Source organism: Hoplias malabaricus, chromosome 2 (assembly GCF_029633855.1).
Source record: "Hoplias malabaricus isolate fHopMal1 chromosome 2, fHopMal1.hap1, whole genome shotgun sequence".
Taxonomy (NCBI): Eukaryota; Metazoa; Chordata; class Actinopteri; order Characiformes; family Erythrinidae; genus Hoplias; species Hoplias malabaricus.
This window is the reverse complement of record NC_089801.1, coordinates 66,111,029-66,126,105: the sequence shown is the minus strand read 5'-3', so window position 1 is coordinate 66,126,105 and position 15,077 is coordinate 66,111,029. Positions and strand designations below refer to the sequence as shown.

At 42.5% G+C, this 15,077-nt stretch overlaps 1 protein-coding gene across 2 annotated transcripts in view; it reads right to left on the bottom strand.

The window, feature by feature from the left end:
* kcnq5b (potassium voltage-gated channel, KQT-like subfamily, member 5b) overlaps positions 1–15,077 on the bottom strand; it is a 120,990-nt gene that overhangs the window by 15,698 nt on the left and 90,215 nt on the right. For both annotated transcript variants that reach the window (XM_066657706.1, XM_066657713.1), the window contains exons 2-9: positions 13,350–13,440; positions 9,695–9,821; positions 8,157–8,332; positions 6,636–6,761; positions 6,359–6,469; positions 5,870–5,965; positions 4,492–4,586; positions 1,766–1,792 (exon numbers count right to left, since the gene is read on the bottom strand). In XM_066657706.1, the coding sequence (XP_066513803.1) occupies positions 1,766–1,792; positions 4,492–4,586; positions 5,870–5,965; positions 6,359–6,469; positions 6,636–6,761; positions 8,157–8,332; positions 9,695–9,821; positions 13,350–13,440 (849 nt within the window). The remainder of the gene's footprint in view (positions 1–1,765; positions 1,793–4,491; positions 4,587–5,869; positions 5,966–6,358; positions 6,470–6,635; positions 6,762–8,156; positions 8,333–9,694; positions 9,822–13,349; positions 13,441–15,077) is intronic.

The window sequence follows — 15,077 nt, the reverse complement described above, 5'->3', positions numbered from 1 at the left end:
TCTTCGTTTTATTATCATGACTGTGAACAATTGGATCCTCCTTATACTCTGATGTAGAGGGGAAAAGGTGAGTAAAACCTAGACCCAAACAATTTGTGTAAATCCTAGACCCTAAAAAAGAGTGTAGTCACTAGACCCTTAAAACTGAGTAAACCCTACACCCCAAGAACATGGGTTAACCTTCAATCCTAAAAAAATGCATGTAAGGCCTAGACCAATGGCGTCGATTTTCTCTTGACACCCATGTGTCACCCACAATGCACCTGAGTCTTGCACAGTAATACTGGAAAGTCTTCCACACATCCAAACTACAGAGACTCACATGACAGCAAGGAAAGGCACAGCCAATCACACTGGCCAAATAGAGAACGTGATTTAACCCTTTCTGCACCTCTAGGTTAATGAGACGTTGACAGATCGGGGATCAAATTATTGGCGGGGACAATTCAGTAACCGCTGTATATTGGTGGGGATCACCTCAGTCCTTTAGCCTAGACCCTAAAAAAAGTGTGTAAACACTAGACTCTATAAATGTGTGTAAACCCTAGTTCCTAATGCTAACGGCTACGCTGCGTTTCCAAAAGATAGCTTAAGAAACACAATATAGTTAGTGATAAATGAAGGTGTTTATTTGATTTACTTAAGGTGTCATTTTAAAGTGGACTACTAACATTTGTAACTAGCTTTAAAATGGACTTGAATGTTTTCTCCAGAGATTGTAGTTAACAAATGCACTATGATCTAGTGCCATAAACTGACTTACTCATTATTCTGGGATTTGTGATTAAGACTTTTAAAAGATGACATTAAATGCTAAAGAGAGTGTAAATGGTGTTTATAAAACACATCCTCGGCCATCGGCAGTCAAACACGGAAGATTCCTGCAGAATCCGGCAGTTTCTGTTTAGCTAAAGAGATTGGATAATAAGTCAAGTTTAAGTTTTTTGATTGTGTCAATTTCTGCACAATCAGCTGTGACTGTGAATACAAATATGCAGACAGTTTTCACCAGTTTTAAAATTAACACTATTAGTGTTAAATTAACACAATTATTCATTCATTATCTGTAAGCGCTTATCCAGTTCAGGGTCGCGGTGGGTCCAGAGCCTACCAGGAATAGACCCTGGAGGGGGCGCCAGTCCTTCACAGGGCAACGCAGACACACACACACATTCACTCACACACTCACACCTACGGACACTTTTGAGTCGCCAATCCACCACCTACCAACGTGTGTTTTTGGACTGTGGGAGGAAACCGGAGTACCCGGAGGAAACCCACACCGACACAGGGAGAACACACCAACTCCTCACAGACAGTCACCCGGAGCGTGAATCGAACCCACAACCTCCAGGCCCCTGGAGCTTATTAACACGGTTAGTGTAATAATTGAACACTCTGTGTTCAGTTAACACTAATAGTGTTGATTTAACACTGGTGAAAGTGCTGTGTGTGTTCACTCCGTAGAGCTGCTTTCTGGCCACTTCAGCTGTAAAAAAGTGCCATTTAATTACAACTGAATTCAACTAATCTTAAAATTAACAAAATATTTATATATATTTTTTGTGAGATGAGCTGCAATTTTAATCAAAGCATAAATTCAGATGCATCAAGGCACATACATCTCAGTCTAATCCACAAAACACTTTATCTGCACCTACACAGGCTGCTAATAGAAAATGCATTATCTCTAAGGACTGCATTACATTTGACCACATAATAAGTGTTGCACATTTACTGAGTAACTGGGGATTCAAATACCAACCTTGTAGATGTCTCAGCTTGGTCTTTCCTTTAGGAGAAAGAGGAGAAGAGACACAATATCACCAGGGTTAGGTGGAAAAGACACACATTCTTTATCACAGACAGTTATTACTTATTGTATCAGATCAGGCAGTAAGCTGTTACGGCTTGAAGTAAAAAGTCATCATTCATTAGTAATTAGAAATGCACATTATCCTGTGTGACGGTGCAGGCAGAGATAAAAGACAGGCTTAAGAATGTGAAATACATATATACGGAATATATTAAAATTTCTTCCCAGCTCCACCCAGTAGTTAACCCTTCCTCAATCACATGAGAGTGAAGCCAAGCACATGCTTCTGCTTATGTGTAGCACAGCCACCATTTCTTTTCAAACTGCTGCTTACACAACACCAATGAACAGCTCAATGCGCTCAGAGGAGAACACGAGCTGTCCAGATCTGCTGCCTATAGCACTGTGCTTGTGAAAAGGGGAGGGGGAGGGCTTCTGGGACTGAGGCTTCGAATGTGGAGCTGTTAAGGTAAAGAAAGTGCGAGAACATGTCTGTATTTCTGAGTGTTTGCACTGTGCCTTAAAGCAGGGCTCTCAGTATTTGCTCGAAAATGACAGCATTTTAAAGGAGAGGGAGATTACAGAGCAATGCCCTCTTCGTTTCAGCCTGACCACTTCACATTATCCCCCACTCAGGACACGGACAAGTGACGGAGAGACACAGCACCGAACACCTCGTCTTTAAAACGCCAGCGCGGCCAACAACAAATAACAAGGACACTAAGTATCATTGGCGTGAAGCACAGTAGCACCTCTCAGTGGAGCAGTCTCTAAATGAGTGTGTATGTGAAAGAGTGAGTGAGTTTTAAGCCAGTTCAATGAACTAATTTGCATATAAACGCTAGAAGGACTCCTTTGTTTGTAGTAAACACACTCCTCACTTCATTCTTCATTGTACTACCTTCCCATCACTAGAAGCAGTATTGGAATTGCTGGTGTTAGAAGCCCCTTAAACTCTCTCTTTCCCAATTCAGCTTCAAGGTACAGATCCAAATTTACTGAATCCATCACGCCAAAGAACCCAGCTCCACTGCTCCACTGAAGAAAAGTATTTTTTTCGGGAGATTATACAAGTTGTGAAGGCACAATTAAAATTTAAGCTCCACGGTGGATGCTAATTATTAAGGGGTGTCCAGAAACTGTTGGAACCAATTTATTAGTCATTATCAGTAGACTGCGTGGGCTGAAGCTATTTTACTTCCCAACGGTATGATATTCACACCCTTACATCAACATTCTCAGTAGATATTCTGATTCAAATATGATGGAACTGGCAACCCAACAAGAGTTACTGTATTGCCTTTTTAAAAAAAAACAAAATTCAGAACTATTCATTTCTCTTTACTTGGCCATTCCAGTGTAATTTTGCCTGATGTTGAGGAGGTTAAGTTCCCATTTCACAGATACAGAGTTCCTACTATGCCTTTTTTTAATCTTTCTTTGAAGCAAGAGCACTCTTAAGGGCAGCTGATGGACGGGGCATTATCAGGAGCCTGAGCCTGGATGATACTGGACCTTGAGATGGTTTTGAATTTTGACGATTTCCATCAGGAAAATGTGAAAGAAGAGTGAATAGTTCTTTTCTTATTATGGAAAAATAAGTAATGTCCAAGAATAAAGAATAGCATATGTGTGAGAGTGAGAGAGAGAGTGAAAGAGAGGGGAGTGAACTACCAAAGTCAAAAGGGGTCTAAACCCATTCCACCCTTTGCCCTTACAACTTAATTAACCCTACCCCTCTTTGTTTTACCTGGGGGCAGGGGTTTCTCAATTCTTGTTGAGATAATGGGGTAGGGTGAAGTGAGAGGCACTCTGCAAACGGAGGGTTACGAGACATTTCCCAGAATGCCTTGTGAATCTCCTGCAATAAGGCAGTGCATGTGACCAAGGAAACCCATAAATGTCTGTATTTTCTCCTTTAAAAACTATTAGAACTCTTCTATTAGAATAATTTAATGCATTTTTGATGTATTATGACCCTTTACTTCATAACAAACATAAAACATTATTAGTAGGACCATGATTTCTTTGTAAAAAGTTCCACATTAAATGTAGGGCCAATTACATTCTGGTGCCTGGGGCTGCTGCAACATTTAAGGTGGACCTGGAAGTTTCAAAGAAAAATCTGCCAAATTAGAAGCTGAATTCAGTGCCATATCACAGATGGGGTTGGAGTGGGTGATATATATGTGGACTGTGGAATGCTTCCAAAGGCACGATGCCCTAAATTGACGCTAATTTAAGTCGGGCAGTGAGGTCACAGCCCTGCAGAGCTGATGATGACACATCAGGCACTGGAAGGGTCGTCCCATTTGTCCTGAGGTCGTCCCATTACTGGAAAATTTTAACCGCTACACTTTGTAACTCAGCTCCAAGGGGCAAGATGACACTTTAAGACGAGGAGTAGGGGTAAAAATAAGAACTGAGATTGGGCCAAAGGATCAAGTTAATGTCTCTGATACATCCAGGTCAGTAGGTGTCAGTAGAACATCTGTTTCATAATGTGAAGGAAAGTCACTAGAGTTTGACTGATTTATATTTACATGTACCTGAAAATGTGCATCTACCCCTTATGTTCTTTAAAGGTTTAAAATGAGTGAGTGAGGAAGAAGAGGCTGAAGATTAAGGGTACAGAGGGTAAGTGGTAGAACAGCTGCCAGAGGATTTATACCTACTTTGTCGGACTGCAGGTATGCAACGCCTTCAAATGAGGCTTCCAGGTAGCAACAGAAACCGAGTTCTCATCAGCAGCATAGCTACGCCAAACACACTGCATGCCAAACACACACACACAAGACAAAGAGAAAAAAAAAGGGGGGGGGGTAAGAAGACAAGGAGTAAAAAAAGAAGGGCAAGGCCATAGTGAAAATAAGGAGGAATAAAACCAACAACAACAAACAAAGAAACAAAACAAATGCAGGTTAGTGGAGATCATGAGTAAAGGTTGCCAGGTCATTACAGGCCTCTATACCTGCCTTGGTAATGGTAGAGCTCTCTCATAGAGCTGCCATGTGGCGCCCAGGTCAGAGCGGCTACTGTCGGTGGAATAATAACGCCATGCTGCCTGATACAGGATCATTAGGAGGAGCGTATTTCCATAAGAAAATCAAATATATTCATAAATACAGTCATGTGATCTTTTCTTAAGCAACTAACAGTGTTGAATGATGTTACAGAGGAAGACTACATCAGCGTTAGAGTCTAGTTAGGAACCCTAGTCTTTAAAGAGGGCAGTGATTTTCTACACTACGCTACAAAACCTGTTCTGTAATGTTACCTGTCAAAGGTGAGGCAATGTCACCTGTATTCACCTTAGTTTCCATGACAGCAAGTGAAGGGCTACATGTTTTTACTTTGTGTTAGAACTTCCGGCGAGGCAGTGGATCCCTTGACACAGATCACAACCACAGCGATAATAAACACACAAACATACGCAGCTTTTCTGGACTCTGAATTCATTGAGTGTTCAAGCTGACAGGGTGCTGTGGTGTTGTGGCTGAAGGTGGAACTGGATCCGATTCAGATGGAGAGAAAACACAAAAGGAGAGGGAGGAGACGGTGAGGTAAAGATCCAATGAGCCGCCACCCTTTTTACCACTGGAGGTGCCACAGACGTTAGGTCATTTACCAGCTTCATATTTGAATTTTCAATTCCACCTTAACACTACAATTCCACCTTAAATGTACTTTTGGGATGCAGATGTTTGTTTCTAATTCTCGATTGTCGTATTCAGACATTTATTTACACCTTAAATGTGTCTCTTTGGGAGGCTAATATCAATGTCATTCGCCAGCCTCTTATTTGAATGTTGGGTTCCACCTTAAAAAGGCCACTCACCAGGCTGAAGTGAGCTTTCGAAAAACAGCTCTCATTTCTCAATTTCTTTGTATAAAATACACATTTTTTTTACACATTTAATACCGCCTTTTAGGCCTCGTTTTCTTCATTTAAAGCTCACACACATGCGTCTGTACTTGACCAAGTCGCCGGAAATTCTAACACAAAGGCAGGAGTGTGGGTGGAATAAGGGGAATAAGGTGAGGTAATGATACCTGTATGAGACAGGCTGCGGGGTTCCTCCTCTTCTCAAAGTGCTTCTGTCTGTGCTGCTCCTGAACCTTCAGAGCAAAGCCAGAGCCCAGAATGCCCTGCAAAAATCAGGAGTACAGATGAGCTCCTGCAGATCACCAGGAAGCCTCAGGCTGCCAGCAGTTTTCCTTCAAATATTTGAAATACGAGATAAAAAGTTCTTTGCTCCACTTTTCCAGATAAAAGAGGGTTGGTCAATATTTGAAACATTGCAGAATAATACAGTGAAGATGTTTTAGATTGGTCTAAGCACCAGAATGAAAACTAGGAGATCAGGAGATAGATCCTCAGTGATGCCCTAGCCATTCTTTAATGGGAGGCAAGGGAGGACAAGTGTCCACACTCCCTTTGACTGTGTTCTAAGGTCCTTCACTGCTGTATTCATTGTTGTAGTGTCACATGTCGAGTTTGAATTCCCCATGACCCGAGGTGGACAGTGTTTTGTTTCTCACCGCAGGCAGAGCGAAGAAAGAGATCCCAAGGAGCGCAAAGCCGGCAGACAGCATGCGTCCAGTCCACGTCCTAGGAGTCTTATCACCGTAGCCTATAGTGGTCAGAGTAATCTACACGAGAGATAGTCACAACATCAAATCACTCAGAAAGTATCACAACAACCTCATGATAAGAATATGAACATGAATATGAATATGTTTCTAATATATAACACTGCTGTTGTAGGTCGACGTCAGAGACACTACAGGTTTAGAAGAGAGAGGGATGGAAACTGACCGTGCCCCACCAGAGTGCATCAGCGTAGGTGGAAAACTCTTTATTGAAATCCTTCTCCACCAGGTAGACCAGGAAGGAGGAGAAGATCAGCACCAGGAAGCCAATGTACCACGCAGTCACCAGCTCCTACACAACACCAGAGCAGAGAGATTCAGCTCTGCCTCAGACCACAGTGGTCCTTTTTACCTTCGCAGGTCAGGTCTCTGCTTAGATTACAGTTCATCATCGTCATCTCATTGGTGCTGCTGCAGTGATCCTCCATTAAAGTGTGCACTTCATTTCCATTCCCTTTAAAGGAACACTATACAGGAGGTCCTCGGGTTACGTCAGCCCTGAGTTACGATGTTTCGTGGTTACGACACATCTCCCATTTACTGTATAAAGCCTTGTTTGGACTTAAGTGGTTTTGCGTCGTAAACGTTGTAACGCGAACTTCGTGTGTGGTGTGTGCGGCGGAAGAATACACGGTTACGCGGCTCGGGACCGAGGAGGATAGGTGTTAGGATAGGATAAGTGCTTACAGTATGTTATTTACGTACAGTATGTACGTGTCTTCCGACTTACACTGAAAATCGGTTTACGACGCAACATAGGAACGGATCAATGTCGTAAGTCAAGGACCCCCTGTATAAGATTTGGAATTTTTGCTGTTGGGCTCCCCCTAGAGTTGCAGAGTGTATAAACTTTTACAGTGCTGCACCCAGAGTAACAGGAATGACAGGGGCTTGATTCTCCTTATTACAAATCAGTGGAACATCACAATAATTTTGAAGCTGTAGAAATACTACCTAGTGTTCCTTTTGAATTATTCATTCATTCATTCATTCATTATCTTTAACCGCTTATCCAGTTCAGGGTCACAGTGGGTCCAGAGCCTACCTGGAATCATTGGGCGCAAAGTGGGAATACACCCTGGAGGGGGCGCCAGTCCTTCACAGGGCAACACAGACACACACACATTCACTCACACTTACGGACACTTATGAGTCGCTAATCCACCTACCAACGTAAGTTTTTGGACTGTGGGAGGAAACCGGAGCACCCGGAGGAAACCCACGTGGACACAGGGAGAACACACCACACTCCTCACAGACAGTCACCCGGAGTGGGAATCGAACCCACAACCTCCAGGCCCCTGGAGCTGTGTGACTGCGACACTACCTGCTGCTCCACCGTGCCGCCCTCCTTTAATTATAATTTTGATATTTTTCACATCTCCAAAGTTCAGTCTTATAGGTTGGTTGCATTTTTGGCTGCTTGCCATCCAAGGTTACATTCACATAGCAGGGAAAAGGGAGTTTGTGTCTCAGTAGATCTTTATTCGGTTTATAGTTGTGTTTGTGTGAACGCTGCTTGAATGCTGATCCTGTCGGAGAGCCCATGGTTTCAAGAGACCCCTGAGATGTTCACGGTGAGTGTGAAGTAAATATATGGTATTTCAGTTTTGACACTGAACATATATGAATCATTACGCAGATCAGCTTACATTACTATGGAAATAAACTACATATCCCAGCATACCTTGCTGTGTGCGTAAACGACAGAGCCCAGCAGTTTCCAGGTCCCCCCGCGGCGGTCCATGCGCACCATGCGGAGGATCTGCAGGAAGCGCAGGCTTCGCAGCGCTGAGGTGGCAAAGATGTTGCCTTGACTACCGGCTGAAACCACGGCAACTGACGCTATCAGCACAATGATATCTGTGGACAGAGGGATGGAAAAGATTAGAAAAATGGCAGCGGGAATTACACAAATCCCAGCTCTGCTCCCTAAAGGTGCAAACATCTGCAGACAAATGTCAGAAGGATTAGTTCATCTTCCGCTGCGTCACGTGTGAGGTCACAATCTCTCAGAGCAACTCTACAGACATTCCAGCTAAATCTCAGTCCAGCCCTGACCCTGACTCCATACATCCTGGTTATTTCCCCATAGCTGGATTAAAAGGTGCAGCTAATAGGGGTCTTTTTTGTCTTTAAAGTCTTCATGTCTTTGTCCAAACTCTGCTGTTCTAGAGGGTTAGGTTAGGATTTCTGAGTGGAAACCAGCCCCACACAGAGAGAACCAGCAGGAGAACCCAGCAGTGGGACGCTCTCAAGAGCCTGAGATGGAGGGAATGTGAGGAGTGGGGAAAAAAACAGTAAAAGACGAAAAGAGAGAAAGCTAATATTATTCCTCGGCTTGAGGCCTGGACGTGTTTGTGTTCTTTGAGGGTTTGGTGAAGCTTCTTCGGTGGATGTGGTTTTCCTGTGAACTTCTTTTGGCCTCTCCTCTCTCTATCTCTCTCTCCCTGTCTCTTCTTTGGTATGGTCTCTTTTCTTTCTCTCTATGTCCATTGCTGTAGCCGTCCTGTCGTTGCTTTGGGGACGTTATTGTGCGTACAGGAAAGTCTTTCCACGTCACTATCACATTATCTTTTAACTGATGAAAATGCACAGTCATATACTCAGTCATACACCGCCTGTAAATCTATTTAATGTCCCCACGATACATGGGAAAAAATGTGTGTGTGTGTGTGTCGAGAGCAGTCTGTACCTAAAGAACAGGAGAAACCATCTCTCTCTTATTGATGACATCTATTACTTTCACCATTTCCCATTCAAAACAATGAGGCCAGGGGCCGAACCAGCAAAATCCTTGCACACACACACACACACACACACACACACTAATGAGCTCCACTCTGGACACAGTGGGAAAAGGAATCAAACCCAGAGGAGGTCAAGGCTCTAGACCGGTTGCCAGATTGTAGAAAATGACTCTGAATGAGAGTGAGGCAGAGATGGTGTAATTTCAGGCCAAATCTGTCACAGTTAGGTCTCAGTTATCAACAGGACCATCACTGTCAGAATGTGAAACCAGAGACATTCCTTTAAAGTGCAGACACTATACTTTCATTCCACGCCACATCTGTGTTTATAAGTCGAAAACATTATTGTAATTTACGTTTATTTACCCCAAAAATGTATTTGAGCACTACAGTCAGACACACACACACACAGAGCTGTGGTTTGTTTTACCATCCCTATGCCATATGATCAAGTGTACTTAAACTTTTGACTCACCGATGATGCAGAAGGGTTTTCTAGCAAAGCGCAGTCGTCCCTGCCATCCTCTGTATCTGCAGCAGCAGCCGGCCGACCAGATCCGGACAATATACTCCAGCCCAAACACCACAATCATCACAAACTCCTGATGGAGGACACAGGGAACACATTACAAGAAACACTTTGAGTGTTTTTGAGGTTTTTTTTTTTTTTTCAATTATTATTTATTTATCAATTGTTGCCTCTTTGTGAAGTTACATGTGAATATTAGAAAACAAACTGAATGTCACATCTTGGCACTTTCTTGTTTGTTTTCCCCTTCCATGTGGCTCTGTCTGTTTGTTGTTATTCCTATCTCCGCCCTCGTTCCACTCTAGCTCCACCTTTGTTCCGCCTCCTTGTCATTGTCCTTCGTTATCTGTGTCAGGTGTTTCTTGTTAGTTCGTATATTTAAGTCCTCTTCCCTCACTTCCTGGGATCGGTCATTTGTGTTGTTATACTCGTTCGTATTGTATTGTTTCCTTCCTTCTCCCTGTATAGTCGTGCCGTAGTCATTCCTACTCATTTGTATTGTATTGTTATTATAGTGTTTGTTTCTCTAGCTCGTTTCTCGTTTCTCGTTCGGTCTCTTGCTTGTCTCTTGCTCTATTCCTATGTTTCTAAGTAGTGTTATTTCGTGTTTCTCGTCAAGTTCGTTTGTTGTGTTATCTATATATTAAACTATCTGTGTTGTAGCGAGTGTGTCCGCCTCCGTAATTCCACTTTTCACGTCCCCGTGACACTGAAAGACAGACAGATAGATAATAGATAGACAGACAGATAGATAATAAATAGACAGACAGACAGACAGACAATAGATACACAAACAGATAGATAATAGATAGACAGACAGATAGATAATAGATAGACAGACAAAGCATAACAAAGCATTTTCCTGTTTTTATTTCTTTGTAATTTTCAGTTCACAAAGCAGAAATAATGAGACATATCAGTATTTCACATTTTTGTTTTGTTTTTATTTGTTGACAAAAAGTTCATCACATTTCATCACAGTCCTCATCTTCAAATGTATATTTTTATTTAGTTCTTGTCTAGTTTCCACTGTGAAAAAGAGGTCATTAAAAATATTATTCTTCCTAGGATCAGTTTATGAATGGAACACCTTTGAAATGTCTTCAAATATATATTCTTTAATTCTGTAGTGATATAAAGTTCTCTGTGTGTCAGGGAATGCTGATGTACCGTTCTGTGATCACAGAGACCCCAGGAAGGCCCTAAGGATTTCATTAACAAAACAACTAGATCAATAAACCCACTTATACCCACAGCATTCACTGTCTCATAACCCTGACCCCAGAGCCTGGTTTATATTGATCTGCTCCTAATTCAACTCTTCTCCCTCACAGTCCCACAGCAGAAGCATTGTTTTGGTTTAATATTCATTAAATATAGACTCATTAGAATCAGATTCAGGACGTTCAGTCCACAATACACTAGAGATTAGAGGTCTTTTAGCATGGTGTGAAATTGATAGAATTGTTTTGTTTGAAAACAACAAAATAGCAAAAACAACAGTAAAACATCTAGTCTATATCACAGCATTATTAATATTTTAATAGCATGTATTATTAATGTGTAATTATACATTTATTCACTACAGTTTATATTAAGTGAGAGGTACAAATTAAAGGCTATGTTCATGATTTATATGGAAAAAAAAAATTTTTTTTCATAAAATTCTGAGGATGTTTCCTCACCATTAGCTGCTCTCCAGTCAGTTACATGCTCAAAAACATACGAATGTGTTTACAAAGCCCTGGTGTCAGCACAGACAATTTAAACTTCAGCCACTGTTCCTCTTTAAAAGACGCTAAGCTTCTGAACGCAAACAAACCAGATTCCCCACAATCATAGACATCCCCTTTAAACTGCGTCAACAACTAAAACAACAAAAACAACATCACCCATTCTTCATCATAAGACATTAACACTGTTGTAACATAGATCGATGCTTTGTAATTACACAGTTATTACTAATACTCAATATACCAATGAGTGAAGCTCTGTTAACAGCAACACCATTCCTCTTCTCTGGCAATGTACTGTGATATGAAAGTCAGGGTCCTGGCTGAATTATCCTGAAGCCAGTGGGGGTGTGTATTACCTGCGTCAGGAATTAAATCATGAGTGTTTGCATGACATCCATGAACATAATCGAATGCTGCAGACCACCAAGAACAGATCCTCTGAGCAACAGAACAGCCCTCAGAGGGAAAGACCCTTTGATCTTTGTTTTCAGGAGCACCAGCCACTAGCTTTCATCATGGCTTTAATCTCATAAATGCTGAGACAATGTCAGTAGATCCCATCATTATTTTCTACCAGTTTTACTTCTGGTTCGAAAACAAAGGCCATCCTGACTGGGTTTGATCATCTGTAACTTCCACAGACAGGTAACGACCATAACACCATTATTCAGCACAAAACAAAATCTAATTTACTCACTTTCCACTTCAAACGCTGATGATCAGATCTGACATGTTTGGTGTGTGAAGGTTACTCCTTTAGTTCTACACTGGAGTCTAAAGCAGCTAACAAGCAACTGAAGAGTGCAGCTGTGAGCAAGTGGCATCATGGACTGGAGGTTGGAAATGAGAAACCAGGGCTTCTGAGTGGTGCAGAGGTCAAATAGTGTGTCCTAACATTGCGAGACCTCCTGTTTGACCCCCACAATCGCCCCACTCTCTGGGAACTTCTGGGATGGAAGTTGGTGTATAGCTTGCATAGCAGATCCAGTTAGTATTCTCCTGCAAGCGTGTTGAGCTGTCCAGTGGTGGAGTTTTGCTTTGTTATGTTAAACATACGTACCCTCCCAATCTGGAAGCATAGTGAGAGCCCCCCGGCCAGTGCCCTGACAATGCCCATAGTGCAATGTGCCCTACAGCAGTACAGTGTCTATGGCAGTCTAGACAAAACACACGGACACATACATAGAGCCACCTCAATGCACAGGGAGCAGTTTGGCAAGCCCCAAACAGTCAGGGGCACTTCAGTGGTTAGTTTGAGAGAGGAGAAAGCACTCATAAGGCCTACACAAGAGCCCTATGCCGTTGTGAGCGTTTATACGTCTGCGTCGCTCTGCAATTGCACCGCCACACCACTAGGGCTGAATCTCAAACTACATTATATTCTACACAATGTAGTGGTGTAGTCGTATAACTTTTATACATTTTTAAAGTGCACTATTTAGGGAGTAGGTTGTTGTTTGAGACAGAGCATAGTTTACATGAGGTGCCAGGAAAGAAACAAATACAAAGCATGGTCCGCATGGTCCCGCTTCTCCTTGCAAATATTTTTGATTCTTTTAGAGACGTATTTTGTTCAACATTTTCTTAATCTCTGATGTCCACAGCATCTCTGTGTGTGGAGGAGAGGAGTTTGTATTTCTGTACTTTTAGGTTCAACATAAACAATGTCTGTCCAACTACTGACCAATCATAGTCGTTGTGGTCTGTGATAATGCGATGCGTAGTTACATTTCTGGAAAGGTGTGTGTCAGGCTACGGTGTAGGCTTGACATCGACAGGTTGTCTACGGCGTAGGTTCAATGCAAAAGTATAAATTGGGTTTTACTGGGGTAATGAGGGTAATGATGTAATTCAGGGGAACTTACCAGTATGAAGAGGGAACGAGATGCCATTTCCGTGTGAACTGGAATGGTAGAGAAGACAGAGAGCACTAAACAGCCAAAGACCAGCACAAACCTGTTGAAAACACAGACAGAAAAAAAAATAGAGTGAGGTCATGGCAGGCACATTAATAACAACAGCCCTGTTCTGGTCAAACATTCTTAAATTAGAGCAATGACCAAATCAGTGCATTATCAAAACACAGAGCGCTCAGACAGAGCTATAACAGGCCTCGGTTAAGAATGAAGAACGGCTGGATCTGGGCTTTGAAACCCACCAAACCAATCCATCAACAAGACAAAGGATCAAAACAAATCCACCGAGTTTCCTTCAGGGCAATGGGTCAGGTTTAATGACCGTGTTTAGGCCGAGTCCAGTTGTTCTTTAAGTGACTTTAAGTGACTGGATGATTTCCCCATGCCTCGGATTCCTGACGCGGTTAACAGCTCTTAACAAACGCCGCGCCGCAAATTGCTCTCTGGACCAGGACCAGAGCTGCGTCCAAATGGCTTCGACCCCTCAGAGCACCACAAACTTCATTTTCCATCGCATTAACGTGAAATATGGCGTGGAGGAAGCAGTGGTCGGGCTGGAATATGAGCGTCCAGATCTCAATGGGAGACTGACCCCTGCACCACGGCTAAGAGCGGGACATCTGTGAGTGATCAAGTCCCAGTTTCCTTTCCCTCCACTTTACTTTCCCGAGCCAGACGCTGAACTCAAGTCACACACTCAGACTCACTGGGCTTTTACTGTACTCTATTAGCCCTGCTTTATAAGCTCGTGTGTTTCTCTAACTTTCAGTGTGTTAAACCAACATGGAACAAGTGCACCACTATTTCCTGCTGGGATTAATAAAGTCTTAAATACGCCTAATAAAATGAGCTCATCATTTAAGGCCTGATGACAACAAGTACCAAAAGGCATGAGATAATCAGACGTTGGGACTTTCTGGAGCAGCTGCAGATGAGCTTAAATGTCCAGAGCAAAGCGCTGGGTCTGAAGCCAAGTTATTTACCTCTGTTACTAGCTGTATTCAGTCTACTTGATTGTGAATACGATACAGACTCGCTCAAATAGCAAATTGGAAAAAAAATGGATCACTCAAACCTTTATTTATTATGTTAATTCTGTTAATGCCCCCGACTGTGTTCAGGTGCTCTCCCCTTAAATCCACACTACTGCACATATAATCACATGATTCTGCCTCCCCCACGTGGAAGCTACGTGTAGGAGAACCTAAACACAGAGGCCGACCGAGCAACTCGAGCAGCTTGTACCAAAGAAAAATGCTCTGTCTGTTGTTTGGACGTGTTCTGACTTTAGCAAAGACGGCGCTGAACAGAAACAGTGGATTAACCATGACTCTATCCTGACTGTGTCCTGTTTATCTCCAGCTGTGGTGGAAACACTGAGGATGGTTCACTGGTTAGCACCAAGGTCCCAAGAATCCTGAATGAAACTGGTTTAAGATCCAGAGAAAAGAACTGCTTGTGGCACAAAGGGGTAAAGTGACAGTTGAAAGCTAGGGCTAGGGGGTCAAAATAATAAATGTGATTGGGCCAAAGACTCACACTTACTGTAACCACAATAAACTAAACGTAACCCAATTATAACCTCCCTCTCATCTCTAATTTAAACTTAACCGTTTTTTTGTTTTCCTGTTTTATTTATCTGTTTGGTACACCTTGAGCCTCTGAGGACAAGAGAGT